The sequence below is a fragment of the Engystomops pustulosus genome, chromosome 9, assembly GCF_040894005.1.
Source record: "Engystomops pustulosus chromosome 9, aEngPut4.maternal, whole genome shotgun sequence".
NCBI classification, from domain to species: domain Eukaryota; kingdom Metazoa; phylum Chordata; class Amphibia; order Anura; family Leptodactylidae; genus Engystomops; species Engystomops pustulosus.
This window is the reverse complement of record NC_092419.1, coordinates 20,276,897-20,303,948: the sequence shown is the minus strand read 5'-3', so window position 1 is coordinate 20,303,948 and position 27,052 is coordinate 20,276,897. Positions and strand designations below refer to the sequence as shown.

Genomic DNA, 27,052 nt, shown 5'->3' with positions numbered 1-27,052 from the left:
CATTTATCTCCGAGGCTCCATCTCCGCCACAAGTGAGGGAATAAATCTTACACAAGACTCGGAAATTATTATTATTTTCCTCCTTTCAGTAATTCTGGTGGAAGCCGACGCATAGAACATCCAGATATCAACCATTCACCATCTTCTTCTCATCCCCTCTGCCAGTTACTGCTCCACATCACCGTAAATAAGCCAAAACACAATGTACTAACAAATATGAGCCAATAGACTGGAACACGAGAAGCCTCAGATCTCCGATACATCATTTTCCAGGATTTTCTTCTGTCTTTTAATGTAAAAAAAGCTCCTTATACACTTCTACTTCCTAAAAAAAGCCTGTGAGTCCTGTTGGCTCCTCCCACACACACACACACAGTGGCTTAGTGGGCGGGGCCAGGAGGACTCACAGGCTTTCATTTTCTGTAATTTTCCATAGACTGAATATTTTTCCATATAAATACTGAATGCAACAGCAGAAAATGATATATCTGTGAGTTCGGCACCTTTCCCTCCATCTTATGCTACAAATAGACAAAGAAAATTCTCAAATATCTATCCTCTAGTGATGTTAACACAAAAAATATAATTTTAACCCCTTACTTTACAATAGTACTCTGCTGTTTTAGCTCCTATCACTCTCTAGGCTGCTCAGTGCAAAATCCTAGGGTGTGGGCAGGGCCTCTCTAAGCAGGCACATTATAATCCATCTAGTTCTGTGGGGTGACAATGTGGTTACATTATCAGGGCACAGGTGTATATGCACTTTCATCTGACTTCTGACATTGTACAAACACACTGACATATAGAGAGAGATGAGGCAGATCAGAGATGCATGAGATGACATAGGCTGACAGACCTTTACACTGTGAGCTCTGCTACATCTCACAGCTATGTGCTTGCCTCCTCCTTCCCCCACATCACTTATGTCCTTGTAGTTTGCAGCCTCTCTCTGCTCATGATCTCCTGGCAGGGAGTAATCAGTGAGAGTCTCTGAGCTCCGTGCAGGGGGCGGGGCTATAGACATTCAGCAGAGAGACAGAAATCTCATCTGCATGATCTCACACAGAAATCCAATATGGCGCCCGACCCTAAGTCAGAAGTTACAGAGTCGGGTCCAGGAGCAACTGAATTTGTGTACACCAGGTCTGATAGAGACAGGCTGGACTTATATCTGTGAAATGCTGCATTTTTGTTAATAACAGTGAATTAGAGAATCTGTTATTTTGTTATGCTGACTACATAACATATAGATTTTCTGTGGAAAAATTATGTGAAGCAATGGAGGGGCGGGCAAGTCCTGGAGAACTGTCCACCAGCACAGGGCCCTGCTGAGAACCAGTCAACAGATATATTTTGTTATAGTCACATTAGGGTTAACGCTCAAATCTATTAACCCCTCTTTTTTCTACTTAATTGCTAATTATATAATAAAAATGTAGGGTGAGGGAGACCCTTGTTTCCCCACAGTGCAGTATCTTCTCTAATTAGTCACTTTTTTGACATATTTCCCTATCTCTGTGCTGTTTGTCATCAGTCCCATGATGCCTCAGGACAACATCACATGGGCAGCTAGATACTGTACCATCTCTGCCTCCTTGGGAGGACATGTGAACATGTAAAATATATAAAAATACCCCAAGTACTTTGATATACACAGAAGCCCCGGGTAAATTATATAAATTGGGGGTAAAGGGACTTATAGGAAATCTACCATCAAAATCAAGCATGATATTACAGGCATTCTGACTAGGGTGATCTTCTTATACAGGCGGTCCCCTGGTTACATACAATATAGGTTCCTTAGGTTTGTACTTAAGTTCACATTGTAGCTCCAGACAAAATTTCTTTCTTGCCCCAGTGACAATTGGATTTTCAAAATTTTTTGCTGCAAAAAGACCAAGTATTATCAATAAAACCTCATTACAGGCACCTCACAGCCGATCACTGCAGTCTGAGACTATAGTAACATTCAGAGAGCTTCACCAGAGGTCACAGTGGGCAGAGGGGTCCGTTTGTAACTAGGGGTCGTCTGTAAGTCGGGTGATTGTGTGTATTTGTTATCCATGGCCTCGTTCCTTCTAAAATTATGCTAATGGTTCGGATGGACTTTTCCACTATGAAGTGCTGAGGGAGCAGAGGGGGAGAGGAGAAAGTGTAACAGCCTGTGAAGCTACAACACAAAGGGGCTCTTATTAGACCTCCCCTTATTAGCATATTAAAGCTTATTTTAGAAGGAAAGAGGCCATGAATAACAAATACAGGCTGTCCCCTGCTTAAGGACACCTGACTTACAGACGACCCCTAGTTACAGCCCGACCTCTCTGCCCACTGTGACCTCTGGTGACCTCTCTGGATGTTACTATAGTCCCAGGCTGCACTGATCAGCTGTAAGGTGTCTGTAATGAAGCTTTATTGATAATCGTTGGTCCAATTACAATGTCCCTGATTTATCAGGATGGAATTTGATGAATATTTCCTTTAAAAAATGTTGAAAATATTGCATTTTAATGCTATTTTACCTTGTAATGTGAAATATCAGCACATTTCCCTTTGATAAATATATGAAAATATTCATATGACCACAAAACACCAATATCATAAAAAAAATTGCAGTCACTTTATTGAGCAATATATGTTAAGGGGACACCAGATTCCTTTAAATACTCTTCTCAATTAGAAAAAAGAAAGAACATGAAAGTCTGAATTTCATCAGAATACAAAGCATCTTCTCGGATGTATAACCTCTCATTATTTATATATATATATATATAGATAGATTTTTAAGAAAACTATAGGGAACTTCAGCAAATTAGCAATCTGTTAGGTTACACACACGTCTATTAAAGGTACAGAATAGGAAACAGATTTTCAAAAAAGTCGGTGTATAAAGAACGTTACATTCTCGGTGTATTTTTTTTAATTTTTTTTTTTGTTTTTTTTTACATTGATGCATAAGTTTTATTGCTCCCTAATTCATATATTAACAACCAGATGATATAAATAAAAATAAATAAAAAGTAAAAGCCAAAAAGAAGCAAAAAAAATAAAGGAATAAAAGATATAGATTTGTACAAGCAAAGTCTGAAAACGATTCACTATTGTATTTATATCCATCCCTCCAAGTGAGCGATGGGGAAGAGTCCGTTTTTTTTCATAGTTCTACCTTGGATCTTGATGACTACAGTATATGACACAAAGTTTGTTGTCCTTGAAGGATAGACACATAGACGACGTCTTGCCCTGGATACCTTCCGTTACGGGTGCTTGAATGGGGGAGGGGTCTCGTCTCCAAATCCCAATTACAGTCCTCGCCTGGAGTCAGTGGAAAGGTTTTTTTCTCGTGCTGTTTCCATATTCCACGTTTGCTGGTTAAACCTCATTGTGTACGCAAAACCATCTCAGTACATGACCTCAGATGCGGTGACGTTCTCAGAGCTGGCAAATAGAGAAACAGCATGAGAAAAAGATCTTCCCGAACCATTGCACCACATACTACATGGACATTGAGGCAGTTCATCACAATTAAAAATATTATAAATTATAAATTTCATGGATAATGAGTCATTTTATCTAGACATCAACATTGAGTCATCTAACCCAACACTATGGTCATTATGTAAGAAACATCATTGAGTCCTTCTACCTGTATATCATCAACATTGAGTCATCTATCCCAACACTATGGTCAAAGAGTCATTACAATGTATCACTAGAGCGTCATTCATTGTATCACTAGAGCTTCATTCATTGTATCACTAGAGCTTCATTCATTGTATCCCTAGAACTGTATTCATTCTATCACTAGAACTTCATTCATTGTATCACTAGAACTTCATTCATTGTATCACTAGAATTTCATTCATTGCATTACTAGAACTTAATTCATTGCATCACTAGAACTTCATTCATTGTATCACTAGAACTTCATTCATTGTATCACTAGAACTTCATTCATTGTATCACTAGAACTTCATTCATTGTATCACTAGAACTGTATTCATTCTATCACTAGAACTTCATTCATTCTATCACTAGAACTTCATTCATTGTATCACTAGAACTTCATTCATTGTATCACTAGAACTTCATTCATTGTATCACTAGAACTGTATTCATTCTATCACTAGAACTTCATTCATTCTATCACTAGAACTTCATTCATTGTATCACTAGAACTTCATTCATTGTATCACTAGAACTTCATTCATTGTATCACTAGAACTTCATTCATTGTATCACTAGAACTTCATTCATTGCATTACTAGAACTTCATTAATTGCATCTCTAGAGCTTCATTCATTGCATCACTAGAGCTTCATTCATTACATCACTAGAACTTTATTCATTGCATCACAAGAACTTTATTCATTGTATCTCTAGAACATCATTCATTGCATCACTAGACCTCCATTCATTGTATCACTAGAACTTCATTCATTGCATCACTAGAACTTCATTCATTGTATCACTAGAACTTCATTCATTGCATCACTAGAACTTCATTCATTGTATCACTAGAACTTCATTCATTGTATCACTAGAACTTCATTCATTGTATCCCTAGAACTTCATTCATTGTATCACTAGAACTTCATTCATTGTGTCACTAGAACTTCATTCATTGCATCACTAGAACTTCATTCATTGTATCACTAGAACTTCATTCATTACATCACTAGAACTTCATTCATTGCATCTCTAGAACTTCATTCATTCTATCACTAGAACTTCATTCACTGTTCAGTAAATTCACCCAAACAAAGACACTATTAACCCACCAACTTGGCCAATAAGTATTAGCATTCACTAAAACTTCATTCAGTTATTTTATGTAGATGTCATGGAGTCTCTTTACAAACCAATGGGCTAAACAGTCATTGAGTCCAGCCACTGTAATTACTAGGACTTTATTCTATCATTTTAATAAAATCTAGTGGTTATTGGGTTCCCTGTGGTCAGTAAGGTAATGGAGTCACTTTACCCACTTTATCAGTAGGGTCAACACTGTCAATGGGTCATTTACCAAAATAAAGTGGTAACCAACCAATATGGTCATCATTGTCACTAAGTCACTTAACCCTAAGTAATTTTACCAGCATTAAGTGGTCATTGAGGTCACCTCCACAGTCAGTGATAATTACTAGATATATTACTCGATATTAGAGGGTCATATACTCTGTATTATATATCAAAGAGTTTTAAGGTTGATTCCCTAATGACAACTGATGGTCCTTAGCAGAGATGAGCGAGCACTAAAATGCTCGTTACTCGGGTCGAACTTTTCCCGATGCCCGAGTGCTCGTCTCGAATAACGAACCCCATTGAAGTCAATGGGAGATTCGAAAATTTTTACTGAACGAACACATTGAAAGAAGAACACTGAAGAACACATTGCAGATGTTTGCAGATGTTTTCACTGAAAGAACACATTGAAAGAACACAGTGAAGAACACATTGCAGATGTATGGAAACATCTGCAATGTGTTCTTCACACATATTGTTCTTCACATACTATTGTGAAGAACACCGTTCGGCCCCGTACGGAACATCTGCAATGTGTTCTTCACTTAAATGATCCTGTAATCACTGTTTTCATTGTGTTCTTCACTGTTCTTCATTGTGTTTCGTTAATTAAATGCTCGATCTCGAGCCGGCAAGATACTCATCCGAGCAACGAGCCGAACGAGCATCAAGCTCAGACGAGTATACTCGCTCATCTCTAGTCCTGAGTCTCTTGTCCATGTTTCTATCTATCTCATTCTGTACATTTACCTACCATGACATTGTCATTTAATCACTTGGTCTTATCTATTCATGGAGTCAATTAGACCAATACCTTGTCATTGAGTTGGTTCATGGCATGTTCAAATAAGTCATTGCATGATTGTCCTAAACCCTAAATGATCCATCAGTCAATGTATAAATTGAAGAACTAAATTCCAGTCATTGTTTGGTCACACTTAGAAAACCCTACTATAAATGGTGGGTCAGTGGGTTGTGGGTTCATGGCTGAAGTTCTGACTTGACCATTGAGTTTACGAAATCCTTAATAAATATCTAGTCAGACGCTACATGGACCATGACTTACATTACCAGACTGTCATATGATGTTCTCAACTAGAGGTCCATGTTATATCTCTGTGATGGAGAAGTCACCATCTTAATATGCGAGTATGTGATCTTACTGTAAATTATCTCATAGACTCCGCCATGGATGATAATTGTCAGTGAAAAAAACAGGATCACATCTTTGTATCTACAGAAGAGGTAAAAAACCTTCTACAGAACCAGTAAGATGTCTTTCAATCTGGATCTGATGACCATTTTATAAGTATTATATCAGATTTTTATAAAGTTATACAAGATACCAGATGTTGTAGCCAATAATGGTCAGATGGTCATAGCTATGGTCATAAATAAACCCAGAATTATCAATAAGAAAAAAGAATATCATCACGTTATGACCAACTGGCCTCATTGGTGGCTACTTTGACTCATGGAAGCTCATGAGGACCAAATCCATGGATTTTATGGTCAAACTCATTGATCCTTCCACTAAGCTCTTAACCAACGAGGCAGGATCCAACCATATACAGTCATGTCTATTCAACAAGATGTGTCCTACACAAAGGGGGTCATTTACTAAGGGCCCGATTCGTGTTTTCCCGATGTGTTACCCGAATATTTCCAATTTGCGCCGATTGTACCTGAATTGCCCCAGTATTTTGGCGCACGCAATCGGATTGTGGCGCATCGGCGCTGGCATGCACGCGACGGAAAATCGGGGGCCGTGGCCGAACGAAAACCCGACGTATTCGGAAAAAACGCCGCATTTAAAAACCGAAAATGTGTCGCTTGGGAAGCGCTTACCTTCACCTGGTCCAGCTCGGTGTATTCCGGCGCGTTGAGATGATTTTCAGCGCAGCAGCGCCACCTGGTGGACGGCAGAGGAACTACCTTCATAAATCCCGTCCGGACCCGAATCCTGTGCAGAGAACGCGCCGTTGGAACGCGAATGGGCCGGGTAAGTAAATCTGCCCCAAAGTCTCCATCTTGGATGTAAATATCAAATGTCTTAAGTAGCCCTAACCCATTCCAGACCCTAACCTGTGGTGAACATCATGTCTTTTCAACAAGATGTGTCCTACACAAAGTTTTCATCTTGGATACACATACAAGACGTCATAAGTAGCCCTAACCCATTCCATACCCTAACCTAACTCTAATGTCTGGCGTCTGAATGAGGAAAGTAAAAGGTTCTTAGGACATTGGAAAACTCACCAAGACAGCAAACAGTGATCAAGACACTGCTGTAGGCTGCCCAACATTTACTGACGCTGCATTGTCAAGTATCCAGTGAAAGCGAAGGGGCTGAAATAAAGGGAAGAGATGAAGGTGAAGTACAGATCACAAACAAAAGGCACAAACAAAATTCTCAAAAATTAAAGCAGGAGGTGTGTGGCTCCAGATACCAATGGTCCATCCCCTTGGCACAACTACAACTCTCAGCAGACTAGGAGGTGTAGCTGCACCAGAGATGGAGAGCCACAGGCTGAGGACCACTTCCATATATGCTGACACATCAGTATACAGTATACATTGTGCATTTCCAATACTGTAACTAGTGTCAAAGTATCAAGTTGGAGATTCCTAAAACTGGAAATCTGTAAATTTACAAAATCCAGGATTGCGATCCCCAGATGTCCAGCGCTATCGTCCTGCTGGAGGCGTCCTGGAGGATCCAAGGCTGGAGGACTGAACTTTACAGAATTGTATCTCATTACATAGACCCAGTCCAGGCATCAAGAGGAAAGAGACATCAACAGGGTGGAAGACAGCAAAGGGGGCACAAGTGTCCCGGAACCCTCTACATATAGAAATACGGATACAATGTTTCCTATCATTTATGTTCTTCAGTCACAGCCAGAGCTGCATTCACAATTCTGCTAGTCTCCTGATACAAGGTTACATTGTGACTATGAGATGCAGACTTATGAATGCAGCTCTGAAGTATAATATACAGACTGGGATACAGTAAGTGATGTGACATAACCTATGTATATGTACAGGTATAGCTTATATCTATCATAAGGTTCTGTCACATGACTTGACATGAAAGCAAAGGCTCCTGGGTAGAATATGGTAGGACTGCGATGTGGCACAACGTAACGACTTTATATAACCTATATCTGGACACAGATACAAGTATTGTTAGGAAATATTCTGTATTGCTGGAAATAATCTATGTAGGTAAGAGGATAACTACTTCCAGAGGATGAGACTCCTCATAGTCCGGCATTACCGCAGGTAAATACTAAGACAAGGCTCCTGGATTATGAGATCCTGGATATGAATCCCCCTCCCCCGGCCTTATACCCAATTATTATACCCTACAATACACAGGTCTCTTCCATCACGGGCGCGGACGCTACCTCTGTGGTTACTGCTATCAGCACCGATGAATATTGCCAGAAAATCAATAAGACACCAACATTTATTCTAATGATACAAGCAGCTGCATAAAACCGAGCAATGCCCGGCCCGTCAATTATAATCCGTAACATCCCGCAGTACAGGGCCCCATCTATTGTCTGCATGATAAACAGCCGAGCTCAGCATTTACAGGGCACCCGATGACACCCATTGATCCAAAGCAGCTGATAGATTGTGTTATACACAGCGCAGGGCTGGAGGGGCGGAGCATGACACAGGGATAGATTGTGTTATACACGGTGCAGGGCTGGAGGGGCGGAGCATGACACAGGGATAGATTGTGTTATACACGGCGCAGGGCCGGAGGGGCGGAGCATGACACAGGGATAGATTGTGTTATACACGGCGCAGGGCTGGAGGGGCGGAGCATGACACAGGGATAGATTGTGTTATACACGGCGCAGGGCTGGAGGGGCGGAGCATGACACAGGGATAGATTGTGTTATACACGGTGCAGGGCTGGAGGGGCGGAGCATGACACAGGGATAGATTGTGTTATACATGGTGCAGGGCTGGAGGGGCGGAGCATGACACAGGGATAGATTGTGTTATACATGGCGCAGGGCTGGAGGGGCGGAGCATGACACAGGGATAGATTGTGTTATACACGGCGCAGGGCTGGAGGGCGGAGCATGACACAGGGATAGATTGTGTTATACATGGTTCAGGGCTCAAGGGGCGGAGCATGACACAGGGATAGATTGTGTTATACACGGTGCAGGGCTGGAGGGGCGGAGCATGACACAGGGATAGATTGTGTTATACACGGTGCAGGGCTGGAGGGGCGGAGCATGACACAGGGATAGATTGTGTTATACATGGCGCAGGGCTGGAGGGGCGGAGCATGACACAGGGATAGATTGTGTTATACATGGCGCAGGGCTGGAGGGGCGGAGCATGACACAGGGATAGATTGTGTTATACACGGCGCAGGGCTGGAGGGGCGGAGCATGACACAGGGATAGATTGTGTTATACATGGCGCAGGGCTGGAGGGGCGGAGCATGACACAGGGATAGATTGTGTTATACATGGTGCAGGGCTGGAGGGGCGGAGCATGACACAGGGATAGATTGTGTTATACATGGTGCAGGGCTGGAGGGGCGGAGCATGACACAGGGATAGATTGTGTTATACATGGTGCAGGGCTGGAGGGGCGGAGCATGACACAGGGGCTTTCTCCCCCTAAGCCCCATATTGTGAACAATACAATGTATTTTTTTTTTTCTTCTGATCTATCTGTTTGCAACACTTAAGTAAACATGAAATGTGTTAAAGTATAGATCAATTATTCTATAGATTGAGGTGGTGGGATATTCTGTGGATTTATATGAAGGAAGGAAGGAAGGAAGGAAGGAAGGAAGGAAGGAAGGGAAAGAAGGAAAAAGGGAGGTAGGAAGGAATGAAGGATGGGATGGAGAAAGGAACGAAGGAAAAAATGAAGGGAGAGAGAGGGAGGGAGGAAGGAAGGAAGGAAGGGAGGGAAGAAGGGAAAGAGGGAGGGAGGAAGGGAGAGATGGATGGAAGGAGGGAGGGAGGGTGGAATGGAGGAGGGAAAGAAAAAAGGACAAGAGGGAGGGAGGGAGGAAGGAAGGGATGGATGGAAGGAGGGAGGAAGAGAGGAAGGAAGGAAGGAAGGAAGGAAAGAAGGAAGGAAGGGAGGAATAAAAGAAGGATGTGATGGAGGAAGGAAGGAAGGAAGGAGGGAGGGAGTGAGGAAGGAAGGGAAGTAGGAAGGAATGGAGGGAGGAAGGAAGGAAGGAAAGAAGGAAGGGAGGGAGGAGGAAAAGAAGGATGGGATGGAGAAAGGAAGGAATGAAGGGAGAGAGGGAGGGAGGGAGAGAGAGAGAGAGAGAGAGAGAGAGAGAGAGAGAGAGAGAGAGAGAGAGAGAGAGAGAGAGAGAGAGAGAGAGAGAGAGGGAGGAAGGAAGGAAGGAAGGAAGGAAGGAAGGGAGGGAGGGAGGGAGGAAGGGAGAGAGGGGGGAGGGAGAGAGGTAGGGTGGAAGGGAGGAGGGAGGGAGAGAAAAAAGGACAAGAGGGAGGAAGGGAGGGAGGAAGGAAGGGATTGATGGAAGGAGGGAGGGAGGGAGGAAGAGAGGAAGGAAGGCTGGAAGGAAGGAAGGAAGGAAATAAGGAAGGAATGAAGAGAGGAAGGAAAGAAGGGAGGGAGGAAAGAAAAAGACAGAACGAGAAAAACATCAGAAATGACATATAAAGATAAAGAAAAAAAGCAAAAAAGAAATGGCTGTGGGAAGAGAGAAGGAAAAGATGACAATTTGAAACATAAAAACTCCATAATTTGCTATAAAGTAACAGGCCAATAAATAAAGTCTGTGTGTTCCCCTTTAAGAACATGCATCGGTCCCCGGGTAAAGGTGTCACTTTCTGGCAGCTGGATGGAGAAATGGCTCTGAAGTCAGAGAGGATCTAGTCAGAGGCCGCCCCGCACAAACACCCCATTAAAGTGCCTGGAAACGCCTCCATTTGGCCGGTGATTTACGCTGAAGAGCCGCCATGTTCCTCTTCTTTTAAGTAGGTTGTACAAGATGAAATATATGAAATTCCTGGCGCTCTTACAATGTCTCATATGCTCCAATTAAATCAGCAGAATATAAGCAGGGCCGGCGTCATAAATTATCAGCATTTTATGGCCGAGAAAAAAAAAAAACATGAATCTGAAATATATCAAGTGAAGAGGTTTAACGCAGTGGAACTAATTTATAGGCAAGTGTGTACAGGACACTATGATCCTGATTAATATAGTGTGGGACAATCTGCAAAGTAATATTACAGATCAGCTGATACGTCCAATACACTATAGCTGTAATCATATATACAAATATGCTAATTTAACACTTGATTAAATAGCCCCACCCACCCATCCATAGCCCCACCCATCTGCTCACCCTCCACAAGAGATAAGGCTATATAGTAGAAATTGGTAAGGGAAAAAATAGACAATGACACTTACTAGACAGAAAACAAACACTAAGCTCTTAACCTGAAGTTCCATCAGCATGGACAACCTACTGAGCTCTGAACTGGCAGCTGCACAAGTAGTGTATTAGAAGAAAAAAAAGTGTTGTAAAAAAAAAAGCAAATACAAAACAGAAATTAAACAATAACAAAAAGCAGCCTGAACACTAAAGTATTGTAAAATCCTACATGAAAGGTAAACTGTAAACGAGATACTGCAGCTCCACAAGCAGCAAGTAACAGAAAGAAAAATGCATAAAACAGGTAAAACAAAACAGAAATAAAACAACAACATAAAGCAGCAAGAACACCTCCAATTACACCAAAACAAAGAAAATCTGTGCATGAAGAAAGGTTAACTTTATGTGAAAGACCTACTGAGCTCATAACCTTCAGCTTCACAAGCAATGTGTCAAAAAAGCAAGTCTTCGAAGGTAATGTAAAAAGGAAATTGTACCTAGGCAGCTCGAATATCTCCAAGTGTTCAGAAATCCCATAGCAAGGTTACACTTTATGAAAGGCCAGCACTGAAATAAACTTATACAGAACTCAGAATCTGCTGCAATACAAGCAGAGAATCACCATTGAGCTCTGAACCTGCAACTCCACAAGCAGCGTGTTAGATTTAGAAAATCTTAAAAAATAGGAAAAGAACAACCGAATATTTACAAGTAAACAAAAATATAATAAAAATTAAGAAAGTTTATCTTTGTAGGAACCACCCACTGATGTTCCATTTACCAATAATAATCACTGAGCTCTGAATGTTCAGCTCCACAATCTAGAAACACTAACTAAGCTCAGAATCTGAAGCTCCACAATCAGGGAATACCCACTGTGCCTTTAACTTATCACTCCACAAGAAAGAAGCATGCACTGAGCTAAGAACTAGCAGCTCTACAAAATAGGCAACACTGGGCCCTGAATTAGCAGCTCCACAAGCAGCAAGACAGAGAAAGCAAGACAGAACAGAAAATGTTTATTTCCATTGCAAAAATAAAGGTACCCAAAATATAGCCCCCAGTCTACACATTGGACTCAGGTACTTACCCTTAATAAACTAGATGTCTGCACAGTGGTTTCAATTATTCAGCTGATGTCCATGACTACCCCCAATGTTACATGTTACTATGCACTATATACTCGTAAATAGTACATGGGGGTGTTGCTGAACCCCAGAAAGAGTGGCATACAGGACAGGACAGTTAGAAGCTGACACTTTGGGTACATGACAGTGACATGTTGACACTTGGGGGACAGGACAGGGACAAGCTGACACTTGGGGGACAGGACAGTGACACGCTGACACTTGGGGGACAGGACAGTGACACGCTGACACTTGGGGGACAGGGCAGGGACACGCTGACACTTGGGGGACAGAGCAGGGACACGCTGACACTTGGGGGATGGGGCAGGGACACGCTGACACTTGGGGGATGGGGCAGGGACACGCTGACACTTGGGGGACAGGACAGGGACACGCTGACACTTGGGGGACAGGGCAGGGACACGCTGACACTTGGGGGACAGGACAGGGACACACTGACACTTGGGGGGACAGGACAGGGACACGCTGACACTTGGGGGGACAGGACAGGGACACGCTGACACTTGTGGGGACAGGACAGGGACACGCTGACACTTGGGGGGACAGGACAGGGACACGCTGACACTTGTGGGGACAGGACAAGGACATGCTGATACTTGGGGGACAGGACAGGGACACGCTGACACTTGGGGGACAGGACAGGGACACGCTGACACTTGGGGGACAGGACAAGGACACGCTGACACTTGGGGGGACAGGACAAGGACACGCTGACACTTGGGGGGATAGGACAGGGACACGCTGACACTTGGGGGGATAGGACAGGGACACGCTGACACTTGGGGGACAGGACAGGGACACGCTGAAACTTGAGGGAACAGGACAGGGACACGATGACACTTGGGGGACAGGACAGGGACATGCTGACACTTGGGGGACAGGATAGGGACACACTGACACTTGGGGGTGCAGGACAGGGACACGCTGACACTTGGGGGACAGGACAGGGACACGCTGACACTTGGGGGGACAGGACAGGGACACACTGACACTTGGGGGACACGACAGGGACACGCTGACACTTGGGGGACAGGACAGTGACACACTGACACTTGGGGGACAGGACAGGGACACGCTGACACTTGGGGGAACAGGACAGGGACACGCTGACACTTGGGGGACAGGTTGATGACACTTGGGGTTCCCCTCTCTATAGACTCTTCATCCCCTTCCCATCTATCCCAGTGTACACAGTGCGGCTCCTCTATATTACAGGGTACATGATGTGTCGCACTATAAATCTTTGTGTTCCCTGAAGATCGATATCTTTCATGCTGAACTCCATACTAGAAGTTTCTGTACATCTTAAGATCCCACTCGCAGCCTTGACACCGCGCTATAAAATAAAGCACTTGGCTATAAAACATGGCTCCCCTCTATAATTCATCCTGGGCAGATTGTCCATCACTGGTAACCGGTGTATACAGCCCCCCGCAACGTATTTACTGCCTGAAGACCCGGAGGTTCTGGTAAATGTATCGAGAGCTCATGACAAATCCGTATCCACTACACTATGCTCTGCTGACACATGCAATTCACTTTCTGGTTAAATAGAAGCACTGAGTAAACTGCAACCACAGCGTCCCCCCCCCCCCCCGGATGCACCGAGACCACACAGCCTCCCCAAACGGTACCTCATAGACCCCCCTGTATCAAAGCCCCCCCTGTATTGTGCCTCATAAACCCCTGCACCGCAGTCTCTATGATGTAGTAGATACAGTGGCTACGGAAAGTATTCAGACCCCTTTAAATTTTTTACTGCAGTCAATTGATAAGATCAAAAAATGTCCTTCTGATCCTCCTTGAGATGGTTCTACTCCTTCATTGGAGTCCTGAGTGCACATTACTGGGGGGCAGAGAGCACATCCCTGTGGGGCAGAGTGCACATTACTGAGGGGCAAAGGGCACTTTACTGGGGGGAAGAGTGCACATTACTGGGGAGCAGAGGGCACATTACTTGGGCGGCAGAGGGCACATTACTGGTGGGCAGGGGGCACATTTATGAGAGAGAAAGAGAACTTTTTAAATCTTATCAATTGGCTGCAATGAAACAAAGAGTTAAAAATAGGGGTGTGAATATTTTCCGCACCCCCTGTAATACTGCGGCCAGATACTGCGCTGACACATCGCATCTCTGCTATCTCCCCTTCTATAAGGTCATAAGAAGGCGAATGTATGATCAGGGCAGATGTACATGTGATTAATCCGTCATCCATGACGTCGCCTCCTAAAACTCCACTTCATACAATGTGACAGAACAATCACTTCCATCTTCCTCTTCATTAGGCAAAATCTCATTCACGCAAAACAAGATTCTCCTCCCAGCAATAAGAGTCATTAAAGGCTCAGGCCCTTTACCATCTACGTATCACAGACACAGAATAACCCTTCTGCCTGGACATGGGAACCTGTCAGCAGGTGTGGCCCTACAGACTGCAGCCAGTGTTATGTATTGTCTCTAGAGACATGTGTAATCAGACCTCACACTGCTGTGCTCTGTGCTCTCTGAAGCCATTGTTAGGTATTGTTCCTGGAGAGATGTGTAATCAGACCTCACACTGCTGTGCTCTGTGCTCTTTGAAGCCATTGTTAGGTATTATTCCTGGAGAGATGTGTAATCAGACCTCACACTGCTGTGCTCTGTGTTGTCTGAAGCCAGTGTTAGGTATTGTTCCTGCAGAGAGGTGTAATCAGACCTTTGTGTAAGTTGGCAGTAGCAACATCACAGTCCTGCTGCTACTAACAGCATACACAGGTCTGGTTACACATCTGTACAGGGACAATACCCAACATTTGCTGCAGTATGTATGGTCAAAACCGCTGATAGGTTCCCTTTCATTACAATCCAAGGCACTTGTATATGTGTAATAAAGAATATAGATATTACAAGAGAGTCCATGTATATCTGCTCCAGTTGAGCACCTGATTCTTCCTTGTTGGACCTAAGTTGCCATGTGGATCCTTACAATGATATCTATAGAGCTATCTATATGACGTATTACACACTCGGCTCTGCTACATGCAGTCTACATTCTATGGGTATAAGAACCATCTGTCTGATGAGATACAACGGATCTGTACTGTATCACAAGATGATACCAGTAGTGAACGGCCTCGTCCCCATCTAGACAGGTGCAGGTTCTGACGATAGTCCTGGACCTTTCTGGACCCTCCTGGGGCTCATTGCTATTCCTCTAGATATCCGGCTCAGTCCTGTAGAAGCTGCAGCCATTACCAAGATCTTAGGATTCTGTTTTATTGCTTTGTACCAGGTCCAGAGTCCAAGTATCTGCCCTCATGTCCTGACCCTATACCAGAGAGCTGCCCCCTGCAGGCCACAGCAGCCACATGTCATGTATTCTGCATTACATTTCCACCATCAGTGATGATCAGTAGGGGGTTTGTATTTTAAGGCCTCAGCCATTTTATTACCAGTTTATTACTTTGGGGTAATCAAATAGGCTAAAGCAGAACCAGGAATCAGAAGACACAGAAACTGCAAAACCCCACAAACCATAAGGAACCACAAGGAACATATTGCTTCATTACCTGTCGTGTGTGGATGGGGCCGGGTGCCTTGAAGCCTCCCTGACAGCTGCACTCCGAGACGCTGTAAGGATCCGAGCTGCTGGAGGAGCACTTAGACAACGAGTCACAGCCCACAACAAATGTGTTGTCCAGTGGTAGCTCCTGAATGACGTGATGTTTTTTAGGAGGAACCGGTGTCTCAGGCTTTATCTGGAAGGTGGGTTGAGGAGAAGCAGACTTGTAGTGCTTGGCAAGATCTGGACTATCGGGTTTGAAAGTAGTCGGAGTGGTGCCCCAATTGTACTTCCCCATTGTTTGCTCTTCTAACTCCACCGGGATGTCCAACGTGCCGTTGATATGCTCATGGGCGGGATCCTCCGTCTTAGATTCTTCGATTGTCACAAAGTTAAGGAGAAGGTTTTTTGGAGAACGCTTCTTCTTCTTCCTCTTCTTCTTGATTTGTCTGTTCTCTTGGTTAGGAGAAACCCACTCCCCACTCTGCTTGTTCTTCTGAACCACCTTATGGCGAGGGGTTTGGCGACAACGGACCAGAGCAGTGACAAAAATCACCAGAATAACCGTCATGGTCCCCGCAATGATGGCGATGATGATTTTAACGTAGTCATTGGTCTGAGGTGTTATTTCTCCGTCTCCGATGTTCTGCCCTACTGGAGTTTCCATGTTCCTTCTCACAAGTTCTTGAACATAAGATCCATTGGTGATGGTTTCATTGACAAACAAATGCACCAGGGCGAGAGTGTGAAAAGGCTCAGGCTTCCCCGAGTCATTGACTTTTATGACAAGTCGGTGTAAGCCATGATCTCCGGCAAGAATCTTTTCCTTCAAGCTAATATTCCCACTCCTCTCATCGATGGTGAATAAACCCCTTGGGTTCCCTCCTACGATGCTATAACGCAAGTCTGCATTTATCCCGGTGTCATTATCCACGGCAAAGACTTTGGTTACAATAGAGCCAGGGTTGGTTGAAGTTGGCACCAATTCATATGAATAATTAGTGGAAGGGATGACAAATACGGGCCGGTTATCATTGACATCCTCCACAAATATGGTGACTTTTACAGTTGAAGACTTTTGAGGGGTCCCTAGATCAACAGCTTTGACCTGAAAGGTGTAGGAACCCTGTTGCTCCCTGTCGAAGGTTATATTTGGTTTAATGACCCCTGTTAGAGGGTCAATTATAAAATTATCCTTTGCATTCACTAGTGAGAGAGTAAAATTAGCGTTGACTCCTTCATCTTCATCTGTTACCGTAATGAGGCCGACCGTGCCGTAAGTGGGCAGATTCTCCGGCACATAAAAGTTGTATTCGTTATGGGTAAATGAGGGGCTGTTATCGTTCTGATCCAAGACTGTTATGTTCACGGTGGTGTTGCTTTGTAGGGAAGGCAATCCATTGTCCTTAGCAATCACCTTGAAGATGTAATTGTTCTGCTTCTCCCTGTCTAGTTTCCTTACGGCGGTGAGAATACCTGTTCGCCTATCGAGGTTAAATATGGGAGGGGTATTGGGGCCCAGTATGTAACTCAGTTCAGCATTGCGCCCACTGTCTGCATCGGTGGCACTGATTTTGGTCAGTTCTGTGCCAGGTGGGTTGTTCTCAATAAAAGACAGACCAATGACTGGAAGAGAAAAAATTGGAGGATTGTCATTCTCATCCTTGACTTTGATAAGAAGCATGGCCGACTGGTTGAGCGGTGGCTTTCCAGAATCGGAGGCAACGATTTTGATTGCATATTCCCTGGTGGTTTCATAATCCAGAGGGGCGGCGGTCTCCAGTAGGAACTGATTGTCAAACACTGGCTTTAACCTGAAGGGTACGTCATGGTCTGTAAAACAAGTCACCTTGCCGTTTAGATCGGCATCCTTGTCGGTGACGGTGATCAAGGCTATTTTTGTGTTTATTGGAGCCTTCTCAGATATCTGAACAGTTCCATTGACAGGGTTTATGATATACCTTGTATCAATCGATGGAATGTTATCGTTGATGTCTGTGATGTTGATGGTGACGGTGGCCCGTGATGGGGTGGAGCCCCCGTCACTTGCTAAGACTGTTAGTTTATGGTAGTGAGATTCTTCCCGATCCAGGGGTTCTTTGACGGTAATTAATCCAGTGTTGTTATCGATGGCAAAATGGCGCCGGGCAAGGTTAGAAACCTGGTTTCCAAAATAAAAATGAATCTTGGCATTGGAGCCGAGGTCAGCGTCAGTGGCGTGCAGTTGTGTCACCGAGGTCCCCACAGCAGCATCTTCTGGAATATTTACTTCAATGTCCTTATCCTTAAAAACAGGACGATTGTCGTTGACGTCGGTGACCGTTACTTGTAGGATTGCCGTACTCGATCTCGGGGGATTGCCACCGTCCTCCACCTTAATCTTCATGACATAAGTGTCCCTCTGCTCCCGGTCCAAGCTCTGCTGGACAATAAGTTGGGGCCACTTGTCTCCTTCGGGGGTTTCGATGACATCAAGTCCAAACATATTTTGGCCCTGAAATGGAAAAAAAATACACACAATGAATATTTTTTCAGCTTTGGGTCACCTAGAACTGTAGAGAACATGAACACAAAATACTATGATCTCTCATTAGGTAAATTACTAAAATAAACTGTGGCTATGTCGGAGGGGCTGGTGGATATTAGGTAAGTAGCTGAGTACCTACTAAGGGATACTACGGGCCAACTATCACTTTCCCCTGGGAAATAGATCCACAATAATATTGCCTGCAGCTGGGTCAGAACTTGGACCCACTAGAGGGTTCACTGGTACCCTAGGGGGCCTGATCCTAACCCCCATGCAGAGGTCTAGCTTTGGACCCGCACTGGAAGGGTTTAATGCAGTTCGAATTATATCAGATGCTCCAAATGTGCAGAAATTTTTTTTTAAAAGAAAATAAAAAAAATAAGAAATAAGTGCAGCCGATAGAAGTAGAATTCACAGATAACACAGAAATATCACAATGTACAGTATAGAAGTTATAAACCTTGATCCAGACTATAGAACGATCTGGGGCTGTTGACTAGGACCTCTGGGTACAGCGCCCCCTGGGGGGAGGGCATTCCCTGCCGCCCCTCTGCTTTCCTCATCCCTCGCTGCCTTTGGTTTACATGTAAATCTGAGTAAGGATACTGTCCCTGCCTTATAGCGGATTAATCCAATAAATTAAATACATTTTTGGAGACATTAATGTAATTTTGGGCGCTGATCGGCCGCGCTGCCAGGAAGAACAAAAGCAAATTCCCAGAAAATAGATTTAAAACTGATTAACTCCAGAAACATCTAACGAGTGGCGGATGCCGAGGAGGCCCCAAATACATCATATAAATAGTCACTTCATTAGAGCGCCCCCCAATGTCCAACGACAGATGGTCATAGATTTACTGGGGGGTCTTCAACAGTGAGTAACCGCATGAGCCTGGACCTATCCCCTAATGTACACAAGAGCTATTTTACAGGCACAGTATGGCAGTATTATACAGGGACAGGTATATATGTATTGTATAGCATATGTATGTTATATGTCTTCTATCACTATATGGCAGTATTATACAGGGACAGGTATATATGTATTGTATAGCATCTGTACGCTATGTATCTGCTATCACTATATGGCAGTATTATACAGGGACAGGTATATATGTATTGTATAGCATATGTATGTTATATGTCTTCTATCACTATATGGCAGTATTATACAGGGACAGGTATATATGTATTGTATAACATCTGTATATTATATGTCTTCTATCACTATATGGCAGTATTATACAGGGACAGGTATATATGTATTGTATAACATCTGTAGGTTATGTGTCTTCTATCACTATATGGCAGTATTATACAAGGACAGGTATATATGTATTGTATAACATCTGTATGCTGTGTCTTCTATCACTATATGGCAGTATTATACAGGGACAGGTATATATGTATTGTATAGCATCTGTACGCTATGTGTCTTCTATCACTATATGGCAGTATTATACAGGGACAGGTATATATGTATTGTATAGCATCTGTACGCTATGTGTCTTCTATCACTATATGGCAGTATTATACAGGGACAGGTATATATGTATTGTATAACATCTGTAGGTTATGTGTCTTCTATCACTATATGGCAGTATTATACAGGGACAGGTATATATGTATTGTATAGCATCTGTACGCTATGTGTCTTCTATCACTATATGGCAGTATTATACAGGGACAGGTATATATGTATTGTATAACATCTGTATGCTATGTATCTGCTATCACTATATGGCAGTATTATACAGGGACAGGTATATATGTATTGTATAGCATCTGTACGCTATGTGTCTTCTATCACTATATGGCAGTATTATACAGGGACAGGTATATATGTATTGTATAACATCTGTAGGTTATGTGTCTTCTATCACTATATGGCAGTATTATACAGGGACAGGTATATATGTATTGTATAGCATCTGTACGCTATGTGTCTTCTATCACTATATGGCAGTATTATACAAGGACAGGTATATATGTATTGTATAGCATCTGTATGTTATATGTCTTCTATCACTATATGGCAGTATTATACAGGGACAGGTATATATGTATTGTATAACATCTGTATGTTATATGTCTGCTATCACTATATGGTAGTATTATACAGGGACAGGTATATATGTATTGTATAGCATCTGTACGCTATGTATCTGCTATCACTATATGGCAGTATTATACAAGGACAGGTATATATGTATTGTATAGCATCTGTATGCTGTGTCTTCTATCACTATATGGCAGTATTATACAAGGACAGGTATATATGTATTGTATAGCATCTGTATGCTGTGTCTTCTATCACTATATGGCGGTATTATACAGGGACAGGTATATATGTATTGTATAGCATCTGTATATTATATGTCTTCTATCACTATATGGCAGTATTATACAGGGACAGGTATATATGTATTGTATAACATCTGTATGTTATATGTCTGCTATCACTATATGGCAGTATTATACAGGGACAGGTATATATGTATTGTATAGCATCTGTACGCTATGTATCTGCTATCACTATATGGCAGTATTATACAAGGACAGGTATATATGTATTGTATAGCATCTGTATGCTGTGTCTTCTATCACTATATGGCAGTATTATACAAGGACAGGTATATATGTATTGTATAACATCTGTATGCTGTGTCTTCTATCACTATATGGCAGTATTATACAGGGACAGGTATATATGTATTGTATAACATCTGTATGCTGTGTCTTCTATCACTATATGGCGGTATTATACAGGGACAGGTATATATGTATTGTATAGCATCTGTATGCTGTGTCTTCTATCACTATATGGCGGTATTATACAGGGACAGGTATATATGTATTGTATAGCATCTGTACGCTATGTATCTGCTATCACTATATGGCGGTATTATACAGGGACAGGTATATATGTATTGTATAACATCTGTATATTATATGTCTTCTATCACTATATGGCAGTATTATACAGGGACAGGTATATATGTATTGTATAACATCTGTAGGTTATGTGTCTTCTATCACTATATGGCAGTATTATACAGGGGCAGGTATATATGTATTGTATATGGCAGTACTATATACTATGTTACTTCCTTACTATCTGGCAGCATTACATAGACTCTATGGCAGTATTATATACTATGTTACTTCCTTACTATATGGCAGCATTACATAGACTCTATGGCAGTATTATATACTATGTTACCTCCTTACTATCTGGCAGCATCTTTTGTATTTATTTATGTATCAATTTATCTGTTTGCAACTTTGGATTTTCTCATTTTCTGCCTGGATTTGTTTTAAATTCAGAATTTAGGCTTTTTAAGCAGATAATTGGTTTTCTTGTAGAGAGGAAACATTTCATTATTGTTCTGTTCTTCTGTAGTTATTCCTGATTTCGGATAATAAACCTGTCTCTATATGTTTTGCTGTTGTGGGGAAATATACATTATGCAAATTAACGCTGGGAGCTTTTTAGTTTTTCTTGAGTAATTTTCATGACTGCTCAATACACAGCTGTAAGAAGCTCTGTACTGTGACATCACTGTGTGTATTATCCCTGTACTGTGACATCACTGTGTGTATTATCCCTGTACTGTGACATCACTGTGTGTATTATCCCTGTACTGTGACATCACTGTGTGTATTATCCCCTGTACTGTGACATCACTGTGTGTATTATCCCCTGTACTGTGACATCACTGTGTGTATTATCTCTGTACTGTGACATCCCTGTTTGTATTATCCCTATACTGTGACATCACTGTGTGCATTATCCCTGTACTGTGACATCACTGTGTGCATTATCCCTGTACTGTGACATCACTGTGTGTATTATCCCTGTACTGTGACATCACTGTGTGTATTATCCCTGCACTGTGACATCACTGTGTGTATTATCCCCTGTACTGTGACATCACTGTGTGTATTATCCCTGTACTGTGACATCACTGTGTGTATTATCCCTGTACTGTGACATCACTGTGTGTATTATCCCTGTACTGTGACATTACTGTGTGTATTATCCCTGTACTGTGATATCACTGTGTGTATTATCCCTGTACTGTGACATCACTGTGTATATTATCTCTGTACTGTGACATCGCTGTATGTATTATCCCTGTACTGTGACATCACTGTGTGTATTATCCCTGTACTGTGACATCACTGTGTATTATCCCTGTACTGTGACATCACTTTGTGTATTATCACTGTACTGTGACATCACTGTGTGTAATATGCCTGTACTGTGACATCACTGTGTGTGTTATCTCTGTACTGTGACATCACTGTGTGTATTATCACTATACTGTGACATCACTGTGTGTATTATCACTATACTGTGACATCACTGTGTGTATTATCCCTGTACTGTGACATCACTTTGTGTATTATCACTATACTGTGACATCACTGTGTACAGAAACTGCAACAGTGTTACAGCTATTATTCTCTAGTCACCCCCCCCCTCAAAGCTGCAGTGTCAATTCATTTATCAGCTATAAAAATACCTCTAGCAACTGATCTTTCTATGGAGGAAACATGTAAAAACAATGAACCACATGGCACTGGCAGAAACTACAATGCAGCTTTGGATGTGACTGGAGGATGAATTACAATAAAGTGAAGACATTGCATCTCCTGCAATGCTCAACCAAATCAGTGCAATTGTTGTTTAGAATGAAGTTGCAGGAAGGTGTGGGTCACAAGAAGTCTGGATGCAGCTCTCGCTGGGACTGGAGCGTTACATACGATTTAAAGAATTAAAGTAAGCAGATTCTATATAATGTATTTTAGAGTGTGGGAGGAAACCAGGGGACCTGGAGGAAACCCACGCAAACACAGAGAGAACATACAAACTCTGTATGTTATATCTACTGCAGAGAATATAACCAAGAGGAGAAAGCAGATAGATGAAGTCCAAAACCTTAATGGACGTGAGTGTTGATGCAGCTCTAGCTGTGAATGGAGTATAACTTGAAATATAAGAGGAGTCTGGTGGCAAATTAAGAAAAAAGAATAAAAGGCGATAAAAAGACTCAGAGAGCCATGTGACCCCGCGGTGCCGCCCTCCCGGAGCCGCAGCGACGCTCTTGTCTCATATCACAATTGATGAAAGGAAAAAACAGGAATACAAATGATATTAGAAAGAAAAAAAAATCATCCAGAAAGTGACGAGCGGCGACAACAATGGAGGCAAAACTCAATCAAGAGCCGAGAGACGCACAATGGGAAGAGAGCGGGTGACACAGCGCCAGCACTGCAGCTGAATAAAGACACAGACATCACGGATTAAAAGTATTTAGATAACTAAACCTCAGAACACAAAGAGTAAAACTATGGAAGGACAATAGTCACAAAACACAAAACTAAGCAAGAATAGAATGCCAGGACTGCAGTGAGGACTGACACATGGACCAAGATTTACAGCAGAAATCTTCTACATCACATGACATTGGAAAAGAATATAATTCCAGAACGGCAGTGATGTCTGATATATGAGATCAGATGTAACTCTGGGTGCAGTGCCTTGCACAGCCAGCTAGGGGGCGGCGGCCGGGGAACCTATGAGAATAATAATAATTCTTTATTTATATAGCGCACACAGATTACGCAGCGCTGCACAGAGTTTGCCAAATCAGTCCCTCCACTATGTCAGCTTCTTCCAGCCATGACTCATCTCTGCAGATTCAGCGAACTAATAATAACAATTCCTTTATTTATATAGCGCACACAGATTCCCCAGCGCTGCACAGAACTTCCCAAATTGGTGCCTGTCTCCAATGAGGCTCACAGTCTATTCAACCTACCAGTATGTTTTGGAGTTTGGGAGGAAACGAGAGGACCCGGAGGAAACCCACGCAAACACGGAGAGAACATACAAAGTCTTTGCAGATGTTGAACCTGGGACATGAACCCTGCTGTAATGCTAACCAATGAACCACCGTGCTGCCCCAATGTAACTCAGATGACAGTGTAGCAGAGCTGCAGCTGTGTCTTGATTATTGCCTAATGGCCTATGACATCACAGGACACCCGGTATGATGACAATATGTGAATTGCTATGGACAGTGATGACATCATCATGCAATATGGGGCAGCAGTGGATTCTTGTACAATGACTCCCATCATCCTCTCCGCAGAGTCCTGCGACTCTCTATATTTGGCTGTTTTCATATACATTTTAATGCCTCAGGTTTCCCCGCAGCCCTATAAAATATTATGGGAAGAGTCTGGAGAGAATCCAGGAATAAGTAGATATCGGATGCTGTTCTTTATCTCATCCCCTGCTGCATCAAGCGCATCAGGACATGTCTTAAAGGGATCCTCTGTAATCAGCTGTCTATGACACCTACACATTATACATCTTATTTCTAAGCCCCTCGTAATGTAAAGAGGAGACTGTAAGGAAGAGTCATCAGTGAGTCACCAATAATGGATCTAAATGGCCTCATCATAGGACTACGTGGACAAAACTGCTGTGCTCTGTGCTCTCTGCAGCCAGTGTTATGTATTGTCCCGGGAAAGTTGTGTAATCAGACCTCACACTGCTGTGCTCTGTGCTCTCTGCAGCCAGTGTTCTGAATTGTCCCTAGAGAAATGTGTAATCAAACCTCACACTGCTGTGCTCTGTGCTATCTGCAGCCAGTGTGAGGTCTGATTACACATCTCTCCAGGGACAATACATAACACTGGCTGCAGAGAGCACAGAGCACAGCAGTGTGAGGACTGATTACACATCTCTCCAGGGACAATACATAATACTGGCTGCAGAGAGTACAGAGCACAGCAGTGTGAGGTCTGATTACACATCTCTCCAGGGACAATACATAATACTGGCTGCAGAGAGTACAGAGCACAGCAGTGTGAGGTCTGATTACACATCTCTCCAGGGACAATACATAATACTGGCTGCAGAGAGCACAGAGTATAGCAGTGTGAAGACACCAGCTCAGTGCACTTGGAACATAATTTTTTTAAATTTTCTCTTATAAATCCCTCCGGACCTAAAATGTTTCTGAGCTGAGGATTTGTTACAAGCCTTCGGTCTGCACTGATACATTGTATCATCTTTTGGATTTTATTTATATTTTTGTGCTTTTTTTTTTTAATCTGGCAGCTACAGACGCTGGACGGTCTAATGCAGGAGGAGATGCGTTACGCGGTGGGCACTTGGCCGGAGATTGTTCCGCATGTTCCTTCTCCGCTTTCTAGGCCGGGCCAAAAAGATCCCCAATATTGTCGATTACCGGAGCGCTAATACAGCTCAGGAGCCGCTCGTGCGGGAAATGCGGACAAGTCCTCGCCAGAAATGTTAGACAAGTCTTAAGAACTTAATCCTGGGGTAATCTACAGCCATTACCAGTCCTCTGCTGGGGGCACAGGGAAACCACCAATCAGAACACTGCAAATTGTAATGGAACAACGGAAGGTGTCCAAAAAAAAAAAAATCAGCCACCTATTGTTGTGCATTTATTTATTTATTACTATTTGTTCTATTTGTATTTCCTATTATTTGTTAATATTCATTTGATAACAGTCTGTTTCAATTATAAATATCCAATGTTCAGGTGATATTAAAGGGCTGATATGATAGTGTCCTGCTGCGCATAGGCAGAAAAGTCTTCTTAAAGGGATTGTCCAGGTTACAAAAAAATACATGACTGTTCCTTTCCAAAAACACTCCACTGGTTGTTTATAGTACTACAAAGCCATATAATCAGACTTATGTGTATGTTGTTAGTAGCAGCAGGACTGTCAAATAGGTAAATATATTCCAGGATTGTAATTTCTCCAAATGTACTTGGGGCGTGTCCTCACACTGCTGTGCTCTCTGCAGACAGCAGTAGGTAATGTAGGTAATGCTACAATCCTGGAATATTTATCCATGTATCACAGTCCTGCTGCTACTAACAACATACACAAAGGTCTGAAAACACATCTCTCAAGGGAAAATACCTAAGACTGGCTGCAGAGAGCACAGAGCACAGCAGTGTGAGGACACCCTTTCAGTGCCCTTGGAGACGCTACAATCCTTGAATATTTGCCCATGTAACACAGTCCTGCTGCTACACGAAGGTCCGGCTACACATCTGTCTAGGAACAATACATAACACTCTCTGCAGTCTGGATGGTTTTATCTATCAAAACATTTCCTTCCAGAACATGGCGGATGAACCAGGCCTCTCCGTGCCGCAGATAGTGTAACCCCGGCGCGTGTTGTCATTTCCTAGTGAGACTGACACGTCTGTTGCTACAGTAACTGACAGCGCAGCCTTACTGGACAGAGAAAATCGCCTTTCATTCGTGACTCTTCCAATTCGGAACATTTAGCCTTTAAGGTAAAGGGAAACTACAGAACCAGGGAGAAGGGGGGGATCCTGGGCCT

The 27,052-nt window shown here is 42.8% G+C and overlaps 1 protein-coding gene across 3 annotated transcripts in view; it reads right to left on the bottom strand.

Moving 5' to 3' along the window:
* Positions 1 to 27,052, bottom strand: part of PCDH11X (protocadherin 11 X-linked) — an 833,337-nt gene that overhangs the window by 655,234 nt on the left and 151,051 nt on the right. For 2 of the 3 annotated variants that reach the window (XM_072123099.1, XM_072123100.1), the window contains exon 3: positions 16,126 to 18,612. In XM_072123099.1, coding sequence (XP_071979200.1) covers positions 16,126 to 18,612 — 2,487 coding nt within the window. Of the gene's footprint in view, positions 1 to 2,600; positions 3,436 to 7,281; positions 7,372 to 16,125; positions 18,613 to 27,052 lie in introns of those variants that run through there. The other variant, XM_072123101.1, reaches the window with a different exon arrangement.